This window comes from Hibiscus syriacus, unplaced genomic scaffold (assembly GCF_006381635.1).
Source record: "Hibiscus syriacus cultivar Baekdansim isolate YM2019G1 unplaced genomic scaffold, ASM638163v2 tig00109921_pilon, whole genome shotgun sequence".
Taxonomy (NCBI): Eukaryota; Viridiplantae; Streptophyta; class Magnoliopsida; order Malvales; family Malvaceae; genus Hibiscus; species Hibiscus syriacus.
The window spans coordinates 174,888-198,129 of NW_024062528.1; the positions used below are offsets into that span (position 1 = coordinate 174,888).

The 23,242-nt window shown below is 34.5% G+C and overlaps 3 protein-coding genes across 3 annotated transcripts; 2 read left to right on the forward strand and 1 right to left on the reverse strand.

Annotated features, from left to right (window-relative positions):
• Positions 1-5,993: 5,993 nt before the first annotated feature.
• LOC120210259 (cysteine-rich repeat secretory protein 38-like) lies at positions 5,994-22,875 on the forward strand. Its single transcript, XM_039209024.1, has 2 exons — positions 5,994-6,785; positions 22,864-22,875. Exon 1 carries the CDS (start codon positions 6,010-6,012, stop codon positions 6,736-6,738), a length of 729 nt encoding a protein of 242 aa, XP_039064955.1. The 5' UTR covers positions 5,994-6,009; the 3' UTR covers positions 6,739-6,785; positions 22,864-22,875.
• Positions 11,068-14,403, reverse strand: LOC120210236. Its single transcript, XM_039208999.1, has 6 exons — positions 13,543-14,403; positions 12,591-13,432; positions 11,865-12,053; positions 11,667-11,753; positions 11,289-11,549; positions 11,068-11,086 (listed from the first exon to the last, which is right to left on the reverse strand). Exons 1-6 carry the CDS (start codon positions 14,401-14,403, stop codon positions 11,068-11,070), a joined length of 2,259 nt encoding a protein of 752 aa, XP_039064930.1.
• LOC120210258 (beta-galactosidase 1-like) lies at positions 16,323-21,514 on the forward strand. Its single transcript, XM_039209023.1, has 19 exons — positions 16,323-16,625; positions 16,775-16,870; positions 16,969-17,081; positions 17,178-17,244; positions 17,346-17,438; positions 17,557-17,700; positions 18,219-18,307; positions 18,413-18,518; positions 18,596-18,683; positions 18,852-18,970; positions 19,063-19,227; positions 19,322-19,500; positions 19,666-19,775; positions 19,964-20,073; positions 20,153-20,263; positions 20,344-20,454; positions 20,532-20,737; positions 20,827-21,163; positions 21,280-21,514. The coding sequence occupies exons 1-19, from the start codon at positions 16,443-16,445 to the stop codon at positions 21,388-21,390; spliced, it is 2,538 nt and encodes an 845-aa protein (XP_039064954.1). The 5' UTR covers positions 16,323-16,442; the 3' UTR covers positions 21,391-21,514.
• Positions 22,876-23,242: the final 367 nt, after the last annotated feature.

Below are 23,242 nucleotides of genomic sequence, written 5' to 3' on the forward strand. Positions count from 1 at the left end.
TGCACACACGAGATTAATTGTTGGAATGGGGTGAATTATACAGTGATCATAGGACGCCATGCAATCCAGGCGATCTTGTAGGACGCCATGCAATCCAGGCGACATACGGGTTGACATACGGGGTGATATACGAGCCATACGAGCCAATGGTTCTCCCCATGCATACGAGCCATACGAGCGTTCTCCCCATGCGAGGTGGCCATACGGGGTGACATACGGGTTGACATACGAGCCATACGAGCCAATGGTTCTCCCCATGCATACGAGCCATACGAACCAATGGTTCTCCCCATGCATACGAGCCATACGAGCGTTCTCCCCATGCGAGCCATACGAGCGTTCTCCCCATGCGAGGTGGCCATGCAGCCATGCAGTGGAATAGAGAGGTCGCCATGCAGCCTAGGCGACCTTGTAGGTCGCCATGTGGTCCCGGCGACCTTGTAGGTCGCCATGTGGTCCCAGCGACCTTGTAGGTCGCCATGTAGTCCCGGCGACCTTGTAGGTCGCCATGTAGTCCCGGCGCCATTCCCATCATCCATTCCCATCATCCATTCACATGCAGCCATATATATTCCTTCACGTGCTCCCCGCTGCATGCTGCATGCCTACAGCTCCCAATGAAACCATGTGAACCATTTGAGCCATCATCCATTCACATGCAGCCATATAGATTCCTTCACATGCTCCTCGCTGCATGCTGCATGCCTACAGCTCCCAATGAAACCATGTGAACCATTTGAGCCAATGCATGAATGTGAAATAATTGGTACAATAATTGAACCATTGCTGCGTGAAATATCATAGCTGCAATTGTACAATTATTGGTGAAATAATTGAGGCAGCCGGTTGGTGAAATAATTGAGGCAGCCGGTTGGTGAAATAATTGAGGCAGCCGGTTATAAAAGAAAGAAAGAAAGGGAGAAGAGATTGCAGAAGAAAGGAAGAAGAGATTGCAGCCGAGAAAGAAAGAAAGGGAGAAAGGAAAGTAAGAAGAAGAAAGGGAGATAAGGTAAATTTTTTTATATTTAAATTAGTTTATTATTATAAATGTTTAATTTGTTAGTTTAGGGTTTAGGGTAAAACAAAAAGCAGCTAATTAGTTTGTTAGTTTAGGGTTATGTGATTGTTAGTTTAAGTTATAGTATACATAAATTAAAAATTATTTAATTAGTATATGTTTGATAGTTATATAGTTAAAAAATAATTAATTAGTTTGTTTTGTTAATAGTTAGTTATATAAAAAAATTATTTAATTAGTTTGTGTTAGTTAAATAGTTAAGTTATATTTGTTTGTTGAATTTATATTATATAAAAAATTAGTTAGTAAGTTTATTAGTAGTATATTATAATGAAAAAATAGTTTATTAGTTAGTTTTAGTTATATAGAAGAATATTTTATTAGTTGTTTAAGGGTTTAGCGTTTACGTTTAACTTATATTTTAAAAAGTTTAGTTTGTTAGTTATTAGTTTATTATATTATAAGTTATTATATTAAAGTTAGTGTTGTAAATTAGTTAGTTAGTTTATATTAGATTATATTAAATGATTTTTTAAATATTGTTGTTTAATTTTTTTACAGATTCATTACAATGGCTGACCAAATTCCACTGTTGAGGCTTGACAATGAACATATTTCAAGTCATTTGGGAATAATGGTGAATAAAATATTTGTTTAATGAATTATAATTAATAAATATTTGAATATTATTTTATGATTGTGATAATTTTTTTGAAATATTTAATTGTAGGAGGACGAGCAGCGAGTCCTTCGTCTTCGACTACATAAAGTGCCCAAGCCACACCCACTAATAGAAGAAAATTTGCAAGAGGCTGGATTTTGGTATATCACATTTGTGCGAGATTACAAGTTGGTCCCAGGTTTGATCAGTGCGTTGATTGAACGTTGGAGACCAGAAACGCACACGTTTCATTTGCCGTGTGGCGAATGCACGATAACTTTGGAGGATGTGGCAATGCAACTCGGGGTCCAAACTAATGGGATGCCGGTGGTAATGTCACATGAGTTTAATAAGGTGGAACAACTTTGCAACTTGTTTCTTGGGAAAGCGCCCGTTTAGTACCTTTTAGTACCGAATTAATGGCCTCAACAAGGTTTGTGGTCATATGTCCGTATCTCCGACCTTCATCGTATGCTTGCGACCATTTTTCCCGCGGTATTTTTGAAGCCCACTTCCAAACACGCTGATCATCGTAAAATACCTTCAAATTCTCCAATCTCTTGTCAAAATTTGGTCGACGTAGTTCGTATCCTGTTCCATAATATATTGTGTTAAACCGCAATTAAAAAAACCACGTAAAAAATACACAAATATTGAAAATAAAACTTACCCATGCTGACTATCTCGCTACGAATATGTGCGTTATGAAACTGGTCGATACTATTCTTGCCAATATGACGGATACAAAATGTCGGATATGCATACGGAGGTATCCAACGACTTCCTGGTCGTTCAATTGCCGCCAAAATACCCTTTCCTCTATCGGATATCAAGCAAACTCCATCTTCACGAACGACATATTGACGTAGATTGGTCAGAAAGAAATCCCAAGCCTCTGTTGTCTCTCCCTCAACAATGGCGAATGCAATTGGGAAGATATTTCGCTCACCATCTTGAGCAACTGCCATCAAAGTACATGCCTATATTGACCATACAACCACGTACCATCTACTTGGATCATACGTTTGCAAAATGGAAATCCTTCAATACATGCCTTGAATGCCCAAATAGTCTATGAAATATTTTCTTCCCTGGCAGAAGTTGACCTTCTTCGTCATATGCGGGCATGGTTTGAGACTTCACTATAGTTCCTGGGATAAATCGCTTCATTGCTTGTAGCAAATGTGGTAGCTCATTGTACGATGTATCCCAATCTCCATACGTCAACTTCATTGCCTTCATTTTCGCATTCCACACCTTGCCATATTTTACTTGATATCCAAATTGGCTTCGAATAGATGCAGCTAACACTGAACAAGATATCCTTGGATCCTTTTCAACCATCGCCTTCACGTATTCACATATTACATCGGAGTCCAATAGTCGGTGGTCTTGTTCGATGGAGTTTCGCAAATATGTGTGCGAACCATTGTACCTCGTGATGACCCAAACATCGTGCCTTTGATTTTTCGACACTCTGATCTTCCACTTGCACTCTGGGCCATATTTTACACACTTTGCGTATAGGGTTTTCTGGTTGGACTCTGCAACATGGACATCAACATGGCATTTGATGCAGTACTCTTTAATAGCCAGCGTAGCTTCATTTTTTCCTCTGAATTGCACCCCAACTGAAAATTCACCAGAATTATCAAATGATTCAGTCATTTGGTACGGAGGTAAATGTGGCATGTCTGGGAATTCAGGTGCCCTCATTGCATCATAATCTATCTCGTACATGTGAGGAGTAGCTTCATACGGTGTCGGAACTTCATCAATTGCACCTCCACCAAAAATATTTTCGTCGCCGCCCAAAACGGGTTCTTCAGTTTCTTCATCTTCGCTTGAATCATCATGAATTTCTCCCCATCGATTTTCAGCGTCAATATCAACAACCAATTCCGGTATGTTTCTCGTCTCATACTCTGCTGCTGTAGATGTCCCCCCGACTTCATTTACACTTTCCAATAGTGCCATAAAACTGTTCGTGAACCTATATGTCGGCTCCTCAAACTGACTATATAAAGCCATTTCAGATGGATTTTGAGCCACACCTCTTGATGACCCAGGAACATCACATATGTTACGCACATCAACAAATAATTCAATAACTGCTATATTGGTTGACTCATGTAATCCAACCATGGTTCCAATATCATCATCTTCTTCAAGTGGAACTGCAGCATATCTGATTGGGTTAGAGCATATCATAAACCTATACCTCAAACCATCAACTGCAGCTCGAATTTTTCTTTCTATCTTATGCTTCATTTCTATAAATGTGATGTCTTTTTTGAACATCATATTTATTGGTTTTTCAGACTGAAAAACTACTCCGACCTCATTTTCCATAATCTGTCCATTATAATGGACAATCGTGAAAAAGTTGTTGCTCATTTTCTCTACAAATAAAAAAATAAATTAATTTAGATTAAAAAATTAGATAAGATAATTTCATAAATTATTAAATATAATATAATATACTATTATATTAATGACCAAATAAAATTATTATTTAACTTGATTGATTGCTTACTAATAAACCTAATAATGATTTGATAATTACTATTAATCTAATGATTTGATATTTAATGATTTAATAATAATATGATTTAGTCATAATCACTAATAATTATTTATTATAAATATTTAATGATTTAGATTTGATACTAATCATTTAGTAATTATTACTAATAATAATGATTAGTTTGATAATATTTTTTTATTTTTTAAAAATATCAAACAAATTTGTTAGGTAAAACTGTCGAGATAATGTTCTCGAAATAATTATTTCGCGAGATAATGCGTTGTCCGGATTATTCATTCAATTAATTTTTACTTCTTACTAATATACACATACAATGTAAATTAAACAAAATTTTTAAAACAACACTAAATATTTTTAAACACAATATTTTTAAAACGGAAATTATCTCGCACAAATTAGTTTATATAATCTAATATAAACTTACTAACTAACTAATTTACACATACACAACAACAAAAAATGGACAACAAAAAATAATAAATTACTCACGTCTTTATGCCTTCTTCCTTTACTTTCTTTCCTGCCTTGTTTCTTTCTTCGAATCAATCTGTACGTGGGCAAATATTGTAAAATAATGTCATGTATGTGTAAACAAAATATTTATTTAAACAACAATAGCTCCCACAAATTAATTTTATATAATCTAATATATTATAATATACCTTAAACTAATAAATTATTTCTTTATTATAATATAACTTAGTTAAAATAACAAACTAATTAAGCACTAATTAATTTTTTTATAATATAACTTCAACTTCAACGAACAACCTAACAAATTAATTAATATTTTTTATATTTAATAACTTAAACTAAGAAACTAATTAACTAATTTTTTATATAATATAATATATAACTTAAACTAATAAACTAATATAATATAACTTAAACTAACAAACTAATAATTTATACTAACAAACTAATTAACTAGATTTTAGTTTTACCCTAAACCCGAAACTAACAAACTAATAATTTCATATAATAAACTAAATTAAACAATAAAAAAATTACCTCAACTATGTTTGAGCCTTTATCTTCTTTTCTTCTTCTTCCTTTTATTTCTCTCGGCAAAGTTTATATGTGCTGGTTCTGCTTGTGCTCCATATCCTTTATATAAAGCAACTGAGCGTTAACTATTGAGCATTGAATTTTTCATAGCTAAATTAACGCTGCAATAACGTAACTATAGATGCAACACATACAGCTACGGGTGCAGGAATCTCTGAGCTATGAGCTATGATGCAACGCATGCATGAAACTACAGCTACAGTACCTTGGTCGCCGAGACTCCATGGCGACCTACCTAATATTTGATGGAAGAACGGGGGACCCTTTTGAACAACCTGTTATAATAGGAAAACCTTATATCTTGAAATTAATTCATCAAGTTGATGATAAAATACATGGGCGTTCCAGTGGACATTATGCACTTGTTACACAACAACCACATAGAGGAAGGTTTTCCCACGTCCAATGCACCATCCCCTCCCCCATGCATTCCCACCCCATGCATTCCCACCCCATGCATTCCCACGTCCCATGCATCCCCTCCCCCATGCATTCCCACGTCCCATGTTGATTGCATGGCGACCTATTCCTTTGAAAATTTATCGTCACCTTTTTAAATTAATTCATCACTAAAATCTGAAAATATATATCACCCTCTTACTATTAAACCTATCAATCTGCTCCGTCAAACGTGGTAACTTTTCCTTATAAATACGAGCTTTCATGATCCTAAACGTTCAAACAAATAAGATCAAATATTATAGAAATCACAAAATGTCTTCTTCAACAATTCCCTCTTTTGTTTATCTGCTAAGCCTTGTTTTTGTTCTGCAAACAGCTTTGGGAGCTGGCCCTCTCTTCCATTTTTGTTCAGACACGGGGAATTTCTCCGCCGATGATCCTTATGAATCCAACTTAGACAAGCTATCTGGCTATCTCTCCATTCAAGCTCCTCCCTCGGGGTTCGGCCTCGGTTCCATAGGTAAATACCCGAACCAAGCGTATGGCCTCGCACTTTGCAGAGGCGACGTGTCGAGCCAAGATTGTAAAACCTGTGTCGTCGAAGCAGGCGGCGAGATACGAAAGCGATGTCCTTACAACAAAGGTGGAATCATCTGGTACGATAACTGTCTTTTCAAGTATTCGAACGTCGAGTTCTTTGGCCAGATTGATAACCGGAATAGGTTCTACATGTGGAACTTGAATAGCGTGAGTGAACTCCAGGCCTTCAATGAGAAGACCAAGGGGCTGCTCACTGAGTTGGCTAATCAAGCTTATGCCAATTCCAAAATGTATGCCGTCGGGGAGAAGGAGCTGTACGGATCGGAGAAGCTTTACGGGTTGACTCAGTGCACGAGGGATCTTTCTAGGAGTGAGTGTAAAAAGTGTCTCGACGGCATAATCGGCGAACTTCCGAGTTGCTGTGATGGAAAAGAAGGTGGTAGAGTCGTTGGTGGCAGCTGCAACTTTAGATATGAAATTTACCCTTTCGTTAATGTTTAAACCTCGATGAAACGAATACTATATGCCCATGAATAAATAAAGTCAATGTAACAAAATATATGGATAAATGAAAACAATGGATTTTCTTTGAAAAAAGAAAGGAAAAGAAAAGGATGATGCTACTTTTAATGCAATAGAGGTTTATATTATATAAATAGATAGATTAAGTTAAGGTGATTATTATAAAGTAATATATGTTCTATATACTTTCAAATTATACTTGCAAGCGCTGGTACTCGAACTCATAATCTCTAAGAACAACAATGATTCCTTTAACCACTGAGGTAAGTTGGTCTTGTTGGTTTGTATTTTATATATATATTAGTGGATTGGGGAATAACTTTTAAATTGACACATATATATTAATCACACAATTTTTTTGTATACGTGATATAAATAAAATTTTAGGGTGTGCATGATTAATAAAATAAATAATTACTTAAAGAAAATTCGAAATTTAGGATGGAAAAGTGATCACAGTAACATAGACGTGCATTCGCCATGGTTTATATAGGTGAAAGAATTAAATTATAATAAATAATAAAAATTAAATTAAATGACTTATTTTAAAAAAAATATAATTTTTTATTATATACTTTATTAAAAATAATATATTATACATAATAAATATTTTTTTAATAGTATGAGATGATTTGAAGTAATATCTGATCAACATACCATACAAACATAGTTGCTCAAATTTCAAAACCTCTAGAAGAATAATATCACTTTTAATCATTAAATACGTTAAACAAATTCACATAATAAATAAATTAAAAATCATTCAAAATACATTTATATATAGTACAAAGTTAGAATCTTAATTATTAGGTGACAAATTTTTTTTATAATACATTGTTTCAAAACATTGAGGAAATTAACGTGGGTTCAAGTGGTAAACAACTTGATATTATTTAAGTAATCTTAAGTTTAAGTTTTTGTATATGCATAAAATCTTCTTAGTAGACCCACCTTCTAAAATTAGGTGTATAATATATGTTAATTCAAATTAATTAAGACGAAGTCTTGAGAACCGATAGGATAAGAGAAAAAACATTGAGGACTATCAATTGGTAGCATATACACATACACATACACATACACATACACATACACATACACATACACATACACATACACATACACATACACATACACATACACATACACATACACATACACATACACATACACATACACATACACATACACATACACATACACATACACATACACATACACATACACATACACATACACATACACATACACATACACATACACATACACATACACATACATACACATACATATACACATACACATACACATACACATACACATACACATACACATACACATACACATACACATACACATACACATACACATACACATACACATACACATACACATACACATACACATACACATACACATACACATACACATACACATACACATATACATACACATACACATACACATACACATACACATACACATACACATACACATACACATACACATACACATACACATACACATACACATACACATACACATACACATACACATACACATACACATACACATACACATACACATACACATACACATACACATACACATACACATACACATACACATACACATACACATACACATACACATACACATACACATACACATACACATACACATACACATACACATACACATACACATACACATACACATACACATACACATACACATACACATACACATACACATACACATACACATACACATACAGTTGTCGTGTTTGACTCTTCATCTGTTTTTGGAAAATTGACATTGTGAGGACGAATTTAGGTAAAAGATAATGTATATCTTTCCATTAATATATAAAATTTTACTTTTAAGAAACCGTGAATGATAATTATATATTTTTTCATTTTTATAAATATTTTTTATACAAATACATGTTAAATCAATTATATACGTATTAACTTTGAGAATTCTTTTTTCCCTTTATTTATTTATTTTCTCTTATGTTTTAATAAATTCCTTTCCCATCAAAGACTTTACAATATTGGTATTTAATTAATTTAGATAAAATTTCAATGAATTTATATTAAAATTAATATATTATTAAATTAAACATAAAATTAAAATATTTAATTCTATTCGAAGTTATAAAAGATCACAAATAAAGTTATGCGGGTCCAGTTCTTGAACTATTTCTAGCCCATCCAAATTCAATTTGCGCCAAACAGCCCAATTTGTTGTACGTAAAAAGGGAGAGAAAGAAAGAGAGATAAGGGAAAGGATCTGTTAATGAGGGAATTTCTGGTTAGCAGCAGCCCCCCATTTGCATCCTCACACAACCTTAGCACAAACAAAAATGTCAGAGATAAGGCATGGGATTTGAGGAACAATGGCATTAACAAACAGATAACACAAAGGCCCCCTCTTCCCTGCGTTGTTATCCAAATTTAACGACGATGATAAAGAGATATGTTTTGGGATTTACGTATGGTTTTATGTTATGATAAAAATTTAGGAGGCGAGAAATTAGGTCATCAATAGGAAGTATTTAAATTATATAAAAATTTAAAATTTTCAGGAGGTACGATAGTACCTCAACACCTTTTGAGTCCATCACTGAATATGTAATTATCTTGGTCTTCCAATTAAATGTAAGTAATATTATTAATTAATAATATGTAGCAGTTACCTCTGTTTGTTTCAAACTTTCACTAATCACTTTGTTCTTTTTAAGTGAAGATGAAGGAAACCATCCGGCTAATGATAGTGAAAGCCATTGTATTAGAACCCTCCGTTTCTCTTGCAAATGGGAATGGACCCATTTGGTGGTTCAAGGCGTAAAAGGGAAGGGTATTGGACCCTTTTCGTTTCCAAAGGTGCATTCATCGCTTTGGGGCTCAACCAACCATTGTAAAAAAGCTTGGAGCTGTGGGAAAGGACATGTTTCTTGTGGGGTTCTTGGATGGTTAAAGTCCTTGACCTTAACCACTATGACATTGACGCTAATGCACATTCAGATGCACATGCATTTGGTTCGATTTGATTGCATCCCAATCAACACAAAAAATTATTGTTAGTTACTTTTGATGTCACGAGATTACGGTGATCTAAATTTTTATTTAGAAATAAAAGAATACCAAATAATTTTTTTTAGAAAATATTTAATGCGATAAACTGATACATCATTATTTCTATACATATATTGCATCACAAAATCTTTAATAGACTTTAACCTATTTAAAAATATTGTTAAAAGCAGTATGTGTCACATATTTTTAATAGACTTTAATATATGACAAGAAAATTGGGTGATCAAATTGAAAGTAAAAAGAAAAACCTTGAACAACCATATTTTTTGATAGGATATAATTAAGTGTCTAAAATGATATTTAAATTTATAAAAAATACCCGAATTTTAGAATCTAATTTTAATCATACTTAGAGGGGAGAAAAAAAACTCTAAAGAAATAAAGAGAACTTCTCCTAATAAATTATAAAATCATGATCTAAAAAAATACAAAAAAATTAATAAATCGATCAAATATATTTATTTATACTCCCACGATATTTAAAGGTCTACATATGGACACTTTTTGGCCTACATATGGACACTTTTTGGCCCACACAAATATCAAATCAGTGTTTAAATGAACTGAAATTGACCCACCAGAACAAGAGACTGAAGATAATTGAAATATGCGTGGGGCAAACTCATCCATAACTTTAAAGATTTATACAATTCGTATGGCCTCCAAAATTCCCTCTCTTTTATTTATTCCTATTTGGCATATAATTCATTCTTAAAAAGTTAATGTTATATTTCTTTTTAAAAAATTATTTTAGTTGAAAAATACAGTATACGCCATTTTAAAAAAAAACATTGTGAAATAAATCGATATTGATATATATATATATATATATATATATATATATATATCAGTTCTAGTAAAAAAAATGACACACCTACTGATACGATATTAACTAATTTGATGAACATCCAAAAATATTATTGAATCTATATCATAATAAATTTAAATAAAATATCTTAATTAATTAATTATTACTTTTATCATGAAAGGTTAGGTTGGATTAGGTAATTAGCTCCTCCAAATAAATCCCCTAAATGAGATTTTCAAGAATTATGTTAAAAAAAATTGTACGGGGATTGTAAACATTTTTTAAGGTGAGCAAATATATGTTAATAACATAAATTTTTTAAATGAGTTGGCCAAAAATAAAATTTTAGAATACATATATATATTAATACTATTTTTTTCGATAAGTGAAGTTTATTCATCAAAAGAAAGCAGCACAGCTGCTACAAGAAACATTAACAAACACTATATCAGCCCCTAATTTTGGCACAGACGCCTATTTACATCATCGACACTATTAATGTAACCCCATACAATTTAATATGAACCACCTCTCTAATACTATTTATAATAGAATCAACTGAACGAAACACTCCTCTAAAACTCCTGTGATTTCGTTCCTCCCAAATAGAGTAAACAAACCCGGTCCAAGCAAGCTTGAGTATATGAACTAAGAGGGATTTTCCCTTAAAGTGCAGAACCATCCAACGAATCTCATCATCCCAGTATCCCAGCACCTGATGCTTCAATTCACAGTCAAGCAAAACAACACACCATATCTCAGACGCAAAGGGGCATTCAAGGAATAGATGGTTGCGAGATTCTTGACCTACCCCACATAACACACATAAATTGTTGTTAACCACAATTCCAAACCTGCCTAATATGTCCTTAGTAGGAAGCCTGTCGAGCAGAACCATCCAAGCCACAAGAGAAAACTTGGGGATATGAGCAGGAAACCATATGAGTCTATGTCATGCAACCTTGTCACTTCTTTCGCGGACACTATCCCATATCCACCTGCCATTGACCTGAGATAAGCTAGCCAAATGCCTAAATAAACGCCCAGCCTCCTCCCTCAGCTTAATCAACTTGCTGAGAATCCAGCTGAAATGAGGTTTACTAACCACATACCAATAATCAACATACTTAAAACAGTAGCTCTTAATCCAAGCAATCCACAGTGACTATTCCCCCGCAAGGATACACTTAATAAACATTAGACAACATGCTTTACTCCAGTCAGCAAGCTTCCTTAAGCCCAATCCTCCCTCAGATTGAGGTGAGTACACCTGGTTCCAGCTCACTCTAGCACCCTTAGCAGAGGTGTCACTGCCTCTCCAAAATAACCTCATACAAAGCTTCTCAACATCCCTAATGACACCCTTAGGCAGTATTAATTGTCTACTATAATAACAAAACAAGCTGAACACGACAGATTTTACAAGCTGAAGCCTACACCCATAACTGAGTTTCCTGCTGGACCACTTATCAATTTTGTCCTTAATTTTCACCAGCAAGGCCGAGCAGTCCTTGCTAGTGAGCTTACGTGTGACCAAGGTCACCCCAAGGTATTTAACAGGAAGCTAACCAATCCTAAAACCAGTGGCTCTCTGAATCAGCTCAACTTTATATTCTGATATCCCACAAGTAAATAATTCAGTCTTCATAGCATTCAATCTAAGGCCAGAAATCTCATAGAACTTATCCAAGATACTAATCACCCCCATCACAGAATCCAATGATCCATGACATAACAAAAGGAGGTCATCAACAAAACAGAGGTGAGTGAGGGGATTTTTTTTTTTTGCATTTTGGATGGAATCTAAACACATTAATCCTGGCAGTAGCATCCAGCAGTGAGGAAAGTGCATTCTTCACAATCATAAAAAGATAAGGGGAAAGGGGATCACCCTGCCTAACCCCCTAGCCCCTTTAAAATACCCCACCAAACTACCATTCAAAGAAATAGAGAATCTGGGGGTAGTAATACAAGCTTTTATCCAACCACAAAACACCTCAAGCAGCCCCAAAGCTTCAAGAACATTCATCAAGAAGTCCCAACAGATTGAATCAAAAGCCTTCTGCAAGTCAATCTTAATTGTGCATCTAGGAGAAAGGTTCTTCCTAGAATATCCCCTAACTACTTCCTGAGCCAATAAGGTATTGTCAGCAATGTTACTACCCTTAACAAATGCTGATTGATTAGGGGAAATCATACCAGGAAAGAACAAAGCTAATCTAGTGACCAGGATCCTAGTGATTGTCTTATAAATCATAGAACAACAAGAAATGGGCCTAAATTCCTTGGGCATACATGCATTAGGGGATTTAGGCACTAAGACAATGGAGGTGGCATTAAAAGCAGGTAAAAGGGATGAAGATTGGAAGAAGCACCTTACAACCCCTATAAAATCATTGCTAACTATATCCCAAGTGATCTTGAAGAACCACGAGGCATAGCCATCAGGTCCAAGGCTCTTATTTTCCCCCTGCCTGAACAGTGCATCTTTGATTTCAGCATCAGTAATCACTCTAACTAGGATATCCTCAGCCCCAATAGGTAAAGAGTAATTTAGAACAGACTTTAACCAGTCAGTAGGACATCTCTTCACTATAGGATCAGCAGTACCTATAAGGCTTTTGAAAAAAATTTCCAACTCAGCTGCCATATCCTCAAAAGTTTCATGATATATCCCTCTATCATCTTTAATTACTTTGATAATGTTTCTTTTCTTGTTCAATTCCACTCTCTGATGAAAAAACTTAGTGTTCAATTCCCCCTCCTATAGCCAATGGACTTTAGCTCTCTGCTTGAAAAAACCAGATTCTGCAATTTCAAGGGATAATAATTATGCATGGATCTTATTTTCCTCATCCAACCTTTTTGGTCTACCTGATCAAGGTTATGAATTTGAATAGCTTCAAGCTCGGCTCTCTTAGCAACTACTCTGCCAACAATATCAGAGAATGAACTTCTATTGAGGTTTTTTAATAGTGGTTTCAAACATTCCAGCTTAGTAAACAAAATCAATATAGGGTCCCCCACACAGTGTCCTTGCCAAGAGTCTTTAACAACCCTCAAGAAATCCTCATTAGCAGTCCAACAATTAAAAAACTTGAATGGCTTAGGCTTGTTCACCTGAGCACTTTTCTGAGTCCAAACAGTCCCTAGGCAATGATCAGAAGGCCCTTGAGCTTTAAATTCCACAGCTGAGTCAGGAAACTCTATCAGCCATTGAGAGTTAATTAAAACTCTATCCAACTTCCTAGCCAATAAATTACTTTCTTGCTTGTTAGACCAGGTAAAAAGTGGACCTGTGAATGGATGATCATGAATTTCTAAATCCATCAGACAATCATTGAATTCCACCATATCAGAGGTACTATACAACCCCAAAACATCAAAATCTGAACTATCTTCAGCACTGATAAAAGTGTTGAAATCCCCCCCAATCAACCAAGAGGCAGAACCAATATCAACTTCCAGATACCTTAAATGCTCCCATAAACCTCTCCTGGTCTGACTATTGTTACTCCCATAAACAGCAGTAACAACAACTTTTTCACCAACCACATCACCTACAACAGAAAGGGCCTGATCACATCCCTTAAGCACAGAGAATGAAAGGCTTTTTTCCCACAGTATCCAAAGCCTACCACCCTCAGAATATTCATAATTGTTGGCAAAATCCCAATCAACAGCCAAAGAATTAACAATCCTAAGGAAATTACCACTTCTAACTCTAGTTTTCATTAAGCAAATCACATTCACACCTAACCCCTCCAATCTCCTAAATACTATACTTTGCTTGGGCCCACTATTAATAATATTTTAAGATAGTTACGTGCTCACTTTTATATACATGTGAATTTATGAGTGTTAGCAACTATTTTATATGAAAATGTGGGGTTGGAGAATTTATTTTAAAATTAATATTATATAGATAATTATTCGTTGGACAGACAATAGAATTATTTAATTTCATAAATTAAGTTAATATTTCATCAATTGTAATATTTAAAAGATAGAAGTTAAATAAATAGAACATATAACTTTATTTTCACGTATGGAATTAAACACGAAAACAATTTAACCAATCTTATTTAATTTAAAAAACGCTAGTAAACTCTCTTGTTATATGTAAACAAATATAAGATTCGTAAGGACAAATATGGGTAAATTATAGTGGAATTTGTTTTTCTTCTTAATTACATCACCAAAATTTAGAAAATAATATGATTTTATATTTTTATGTCATGTACATTTTTTTTAAGAAAATATCATATGATCTACGTAAATGTAACACTTAAACAATTATCGAGTAAGATAAAAATTATAAACGATAATATAATTAAGTATAAAAGTACTTAGGTTCAATGGCAGATTTAACAGACTGGTGAGTGGTCGCAACTGGGATTCTGATATTCTATTATATTAAAATATTACATATTTTACAATAATAGTTTATATATCATTAAATCTTTAAAATATTTTATATTTATATATTTTATCGATTAAAATTACAACACTTTGATGAGATCAATTTCGATAAAAAAGAGAGGATAATTTATATGTTTAGTATCTTAATTGTCACTTTTGTTTTATTTGATCATCTAACTATCATTTGTCTTCAAAATCATACATGATATTTTGTTTTAGTTTTATTTTGATCACTTACCGTTGTAAAGTAAACGATAATGTTGACGTGTCACCATAAGATAATACTATTTTGTCATTGAAAATTAAAAATATCACATCAGTAATTCTATTAATTTTTTAATAATATGTGACCAAAATGAAATAAAAACATACCATTAGGTATGTTTTTGAAAAAAATAGTTGGATAATCAAAATAAAACAAAATAATAGTTGAGATACTAAACATGTATTTTATCCTAAAAATAAATTAATTTAAAAAATCAATTGCTCACCCCTAGGCTCTAACTATAGTCTATAACTAAACATGTATTTTACCCTAAAAATAAATTAATTTATTTTTTAAAATTAATTTAAAAAATCAATTGCTCACCCCTAGGCTCTAACTATAGTCTATAGTGACATCTGCCTGCCCTTACCCTTACCCTTACCCTTACCCTTACCCTTACCCTCACCCTCACCCTCACCCTCACCCTGTATTTCACACAACTTGTAATTTCCCACGCGCGATGACGTCGAGTGGAAATGAGGTGAAAGAAAACAACAGAAGATAAGCTTCCATAATTCCATCAATTAAGAACCCACTATCATCGGGATTGTGTAAAGAATCTTTGTGTTTTAAAAAGAAAATGGTGTAGAAGGAAACGATAGCAGGTTTTTGTTTTACACGTACAGCCAAACACATCTTTACCTTTACCACATTTTTTTAATACTATGAAAAGAAAATGGAGGGTGAGATAAATAAGAGGGAAAAGAAGAATTTTTTAAGGCCTTCAATGGAATGCAAACGATGCTTCCTGCGTCGAGTTTACAAAAAGTGAAGCCACTGAGAGAGAGAGAGAGGCCCCAAAAGGGTCCCCACATTTCATTTTCAATCCCCGGTTCTTCAGTGTTTAAATGCAGCTGCAAACCACCTTCACTCTGTGCAAAAAAAATCAAACCTTTTTCATTTTTCTTCTGGCAAAGTAAAAAGAGCTAGTAGCGACACATTTGTAGTAGTGTGTTAGGTTTTTCAGCTTTTTTTTTTTCGAGAATAAAGTGTACAAGAAAAAGAATCAGGAAAAAAGGGGTATTGCTTTTGTGTGTAAACAGGAGTGTCATTTGATCATTTTTTAAAGTTCTATTCTTTTTTGGCCATGGCCATGGATTCCAACTCCAAGCTTCCTGTGATGCTGAATGCTTTATTGGTTGTTCTTTTATCTTCCTGGATTTGTTCAGTTTCTGCTACCGTTTCCTATGATCATAAAGCTATCACCATTAATGGCCAAAGAAGGATCCTTCTTTCTGGATCCATTCACTACCCGAGAAGCTCTCCTGAGGTAAACTCCTTTTATTTTTTATTTTCTCCAAAATGTACTTCTTGCATTTAAAGTTTCATCATCTGGATGCCTTTAAAGTTTCCTCCTTTCTGTATGCACATTTGCATGCCTGAGTATTATTCTGTTAATCTATTATGTTTTTTTGGCAGATGTGGCCAGATCTTATACAGAAGGCTAAAGAAGGAGGGCTAGATGTGATTCAGACATATGTTTTTTGGAATGGCCATGAACCTGCACCTGGCAATGTAATGAGTAAAAACACTTTTTTAAATGTTTTAAAGCTTTTGTTTTTGGTAATGAAATAAAAAAATTCTGAATTTTCTTCTAATTTTGGTTATTGTAGTATTACTTCGGAGGCAACTATGATTTGGTCAAATTTATTAAGCTGGTGAAACAAGCAGGCCTCTATGTTCATCTGAGGATTGGTCCTTATGTCTGTGCTGAGTGGAACTTTGGGTGATGCTAAAAATATCATTTTTTAAAAATAAATATAAAGAATTTCAAGATAAAGTGCAGTTCAAGCAATGACTTTTATTTATTTATTTATTTCAGGGGTTTTCCTGTTTGGCTGAAGTATGTTCCCGGTATCAGTTTCAGAACGAACAATGGACCTTTCAAGGTTAGCCAATTTCCATCCCTTCATCCAGAGTTCCAATGTATTTTTTTTATTTAATTTCTAACTGAATCTTTTAATTTACTTACTAAATTGCTACGTTGAAGGCTCAAATGCAAAGATTCACAAAAAAGATTGTGGATATTATGAAAGCTGAAAGGTTGTTTGAGTCTCAAGGGGGTCCTATTATTCTATCTCAGGTAGGCAAATTGGGAGAAAATCTTTGATCTGGAAACTACTCTTGGTTTAATTGTCAGTCCATTGGAATACAATGATGAACTAAGAAATATTGCCCTTTATAATGTTTGCTTTTGACAGATTGAGAATGAATATGGGCCCATGGAATACGAACTCGGTGCACCTGGTAAAGCTTATAGTTATTGGGCAGCTAAAATGGCTTTGGGACTAGGTACTGGTGTCCCCTGGGTCATGTGCAAGCAAGATGATGCACCGGACCCTATTGTAAGTATGCTGTACATTTTATCTTTTTTAAAACATTTTCTTGTCATATTCCGTGTTCAGTCTTAATGGATATCATACTATGTTCAATCTTCTTTAGTGGGGTTGCTAGTGACCAGTGTGTTGTTTACTTGTTGGTCATGGTTGAAATGAATTATCATCTCTCATTGCACATGGCTCAACTTTTCTCTTTCATAATCCTGTCTGTTAAAGTGTCATTATTTATTCTTTTTGGACTTTCGGTTTTCGTAGTCATATATTGATGGCTGTGTTCCGTTCACCGATTATTATTGCACACATTTGAGCATACATAGGCTGTGGTGTTGGTGAAAAATACATCATTTTTCAATGCTTCGAGATGTCAAAGCAGTAGGGTATTTCTAAGTTGATATCCAATTGCGTCGAAGCATGAGGAATAGATGTTTGATCGAACTTTTTGGTTACCAGAATAAGGTGGTCTTATCATGTATTCCGTGCATGGTGAGGTGTTCATTTGATCAACTTTTGTTTTCTTCCAACAGATAAACACCTGCAATGGTTTCTACTGTGATTACTTTTCTCCTAACAAGGCATACAAACCAAAGATGTGGACTGAAGCCTGGACAGGCTGGTAAGCTCAAGTCTGCCTTTCCGAGAGATTATCTTCTGTGGTTCGTCCATGCAATTTAATGTTGAAAATGTCTCCTATCTGATTTCTTTTTATTTTACGGTGTAGGTATACGGAGTTTGGAGGGGCAGTTCCTTACAGACCTGCTGAGGACTTGGCATTTTCAGTTGCAAGGTTTATACAAAAAGGAGGATCGTTCATTAATTATTATATGGTAACAAATTTTTTCCCCATTTACCAAGTTCAATCACCGGAAGAGTGAGTCTTATAAGCTGCTTTTTGTGTTATCAGTATCATGGAGGAACAAATTTTGGCCGAACTGCGGGGGGTCCTTTTATTGCTACTAGCTATGATTATGATGCTCCTCTTGATGAATACGGTATGCAAAAAGTGTTAATGGTGCATTTTTTAAGTTGGCTATGCATCATCTCGTTTCCATTGGCTATCTGTTCTATGCTTTCTAGAATTCATATGGAGTTTTGTTAGTAAATCGTTAGGCTTAGTTCCTTGAGATTGTTTTGAAGGAGAAACACTTCTCTTAATGCAGGACTAAAGAGGCAACCCAAGTGGGGCCATTTGAAAGATTTGCATAGAGCTATAAAGCTTTGTGAACAAGCTTTAGTAAATGGAGATCCGACCGTGATACGACTTGGAAACTTTCAAGAGGTTCAATATGACTCGTATTTCGAAGAACCTTAATCCTACTCTGAATTCGTTTGTAGGTGTAACGTACTATAAATGCCATTTGAAACATGCAGGCTCATGTATTCAAATTTAAGGCTGGAGGTTGTGCTGCCTTCCTTGCAAATTACAACCCGAGAGCTTATGCAACAGTTTCCTTTCAGAACAAGCACTACAACCTACCTCCTTGGTCTATCAGCATTCTTCCTGACTGCAGGAACACTGTGTATAACACTGCAAGGGTGAGAATAAAAGATTTGATGAACTTGAAATCAGTTTTATTCCGGTTTACGGTTTTATTCAGATTTTAACATTTATAAGAATATTTCCTCATAGGTTGGAGCCCAAGTTGCGCGGAAGAAAATGGTTCCCGTTCCCATGCACGGGGGATTCTCTTGGCAGGCATACACTGAAGGGACCGCATCTGATGCCGACAGTTCATTCACAATGGTCGGGTTGTTGGAGCAGATAAATGCATCTAGAGATGCAACCGACTATTTGTGGTACACAACAGGGTAAGTAATCAATATCAATACCTCATTTTGATTTTGCATAATCTGTCTTTACTAAATTCAGTCATCACAAAGCATTATAGAATGAGACTATTGAACTCTTCTCCTCATTGCCGGTAATTCGACTTTCTAAATTCTGATGTTCTTTGTGTGTTGTTTCCATTGCAGTGTTAAGATCGACTCCAATGAAGGATTTTTTAGGAATGGAAAATCTCCTGTTCTTACCGTCTTATCAGCTGGTCATGCTTTACATGTCTTTGTCAATGGTCAACTATCAGGTGGGATTGTTGTTTTTTTTAGACCATTTGAAGAAAGTTCACTAAAAGTCGACAAAGATCATATACATACGAAATTTTAGCTGTTTTCGCTTTATCTTTTAGACTTCTTAATGTAGGTTAAAACTACTTAAGTACAGTTAGTATCTTGTCCCCTGATATTTATTCTTTCCATTTATTATATTTTTCAGGAAGTTCATATGGAAGTCTAGAATTCCCCAAACTAACATTCAGCCAAGGTGTTAATTTGAGAGCTGGTATCAATAAAATTTCACTTCTAAGCATTGCTGTTGGGCTCCCGGTACATTCTCCCACTCAGCTCACAGCTTAATGCTGGTGGATATTGTTTACGAGTTACTGATTTTGTGGCTTCGATGCAGAATGTTGGTCCACATTTTGAGACATGGAATGCTGGTGTTCTTGGCCCGGTTACATTGAACGGTCTCAATGAGGGAAGGAAAGATCTCTCTTGGCAGAAATGGTCTTACAAGGTCTTTTACTTGTCATTAGTTTTTATTCTCCGGTTATCCTGATGTGCTAATCAGTTGATTGGTTATTTATCCCCTTGCAGATTGGACTTAGAGGAGAGGCCTTGAATCTTCATTCCGTAAGTGGTAGTTCATCGGTGGAGTGGACACAGAGGTCGTTTGTCACACGAAGGCAGCCACTTACGTGGTACAAAGTAAGTATCTCAAAACAAAACCGAATGAGTCCGCATGCATCGTTTAGTCTGCTTTTGTTGACACTCAAATTCTGCAGACAACTTTCAATGCTCCAGCTGGAAATTCTCCATTGGCTTTAGATATGAGTAGCATGGGCAAAGGCCAGATTTGGATAAATGGAAAGAGTGTCGGACGCCACTGGCCTGCATATAAAGCTTCTGGAAATTGTGGTGTCTGTAATTATGCAGGAACATTTAATGAGAAGAAATGTGGAACTAATTGTGGAGAGGCTTCTCAACGATGGTAATTAGAACAAACTAATCTGCTTTGCAGTTTCTCCGAAAATCAAGTAGTTTTCGATAAACTGACTTATGGTTGCTCATTTAATATAGGTATCATGTTCCTCGTTCGTGGTTCAATCCAACAGGGAATTTGTTGGTTGTGTTTGAGGAATTGGGTGGAGATCCAAATGGAATTTCTTTGGTACGCCGAGAAACCGACAGTGTCTGTGCTGATATCTATGAATGGCAACCGAATTTAATGAATTATCTTATGCAAGCTTCTGGTAAAGTGAACAAGCCCCTAAGGCCAAAAGTGCACTTAGAGTGCGATGCTGGGCAGAAAATCTCGGTGGTAAAGTTTGCCAGCTTCGGAACTCCGGAAGGTGTCTGCGGAAGCTACCGTGAAGGAAGCTGCCACGCGCACCACTCTTATGATGCATTTAACAGGGTATGGTACTTAAATTATTTCGTCTTCTTTTTTATAATTAATAAACCAATGACATGAACACTCTTTCCTTTTTGTTTCATTGCTTCATGAACATTGTCCTCTCTTTGTGCTTTTAGCTATGTGTTGGGCAGAACTTCTGCACGGTGACCGTAGCACCCGAGATGTTCGGAGGAGACCCGTGTCCTAGTGTCATGAAGAAACTCTCTGTGGAGGTCGTTTGCAGCTAACCAAACACATCAGAAATGCACGAAATAAACAATCATCTTCTCTAAGTCCACACTCCAAGATCGCAACCATTTGTTTCGGCTTTGTCCAGGTGAAGTTGTACAAATGAACAACACACCCCTTGGAGAAAAGCTCATTAGATTGTGAAATGACTCCGCAAAATAAACTCTTTATGTACATACACAAATGCTTGTTCCCACATGATACACAAAACCGAAGAAGCGACGGAAGCTGCACATCGAGACGATAGTATACCGAGTACATGTGCGAAGTTTTAGTAACAAGAAATCCTCTGGTTTGTACTAGTATTAAGTGTATTGAATTGTATGTTGTAATCTACATTTGTACTTCCTGGGAAGCAGTATTTGCATTGCTTTGTGGTAAGAACAGCTTGAGAAGATGATAAAGTCATGGCTTTCATGAACTCTGATGCGATTCCTTTTATATTTTATTACAACTGTGGCTTCCTTCTTCTTCAATAAATGGGAATCTGAGAATGAGATTTTCATCAAGTTGAAGAACTCGCATTTTCTGTTTTGCTTTTAATCATCCATCACATGAGGTGACAATCTTGATTAATGCATCCAACACGCTCACATGATGTCGGTGCTTAACTCATTAAAATAAAAATAAATTTTTGGTATATTAATAAAAAATTATCGAATAGTAATACTAAGAAGCGCGCGAGTTATCTGACGTCTTTAAGAAGACGTCTGAAGCATATAACGATTTTTAGTTTACTATTGACGTCTTTTAGTTTATTACTCTGCTAAACTTTACATTTTGATTACATGCAACACGGAAAAGACATTGTGTTTTTTAGGAGTTTTTCTAAAGACGTATAGTTTATACGTTTATCTACTTTTAATATAACAAGCACTCTATCTCAAAAAATAATTTCCTTTCCATAACAACTTAAATAAATTAATTTTTTTTCATCATATTATTTAAATGAATTAATTTCCATAACACGGAAAAGACATTGTGTCTTTCTTTACTTTTACTATAACAAATACTCTATTTCTAAAAATTATTTCTATAACTTAAATGAATTAATTTTTTTCCATCATATTATTTAAAGAATTTTGCCTTTCTTTTAAAAAGAATTATTGCAGTCCCTTCAAACTTTTTGCACATACTTGAGTTTTTTATCATGAAATTTCTCTTCTAAAATATTCATTTTCGACCTTATTTATTTTATGAGTAAATTACATTATTAATCATTGAATTTTGATAGTGTTTTTGTTTTTGTCATTAACTAATTTTTTTAATCATAATACTAAAATTTTAATTGTTTTAAAGTCATCAAAGCCTTACAATTATTAAAAATCATACGATGTGGTATTTTTCGTTGATGTGTGGTGATGTAGAAGGCAAAAAAAAATCTTATTCGTTTTATCTGACATGGTAATTTTTTTCTCTCCTCTTCATTTTCTTCACCGAACTTTGAATTTTTCCTTCATTTTCAATTACAGTTGAAATTATTATTTTTTAACATATTTTACGATCACTCTAAATATCGATAAACTCATCTCATCATCTTTTTACTCTATCAATTTAGATTTTCTCTAAACATCTTTAAAATCTACAAAATTCAACATAAAATCCTACCATTTTTATTTGTAAATTCGAATGGCAAGAAGCATTATTCTGAGAAGATGAATAATATATCTTGAAATTGTCTCATCGGACAAATGTTGATGAAGACCATAACATAAAACAGTCAAAGTTTTGGATGCATTTTTGTCGATTTCGATTGAATTTTGTAAAAAAAATCAAATCGAAGAAAATAAATAAGAAAGAAATGTGAATGTTTTGATACTAACTTTATCGTAAATAACGACCAATAATGAG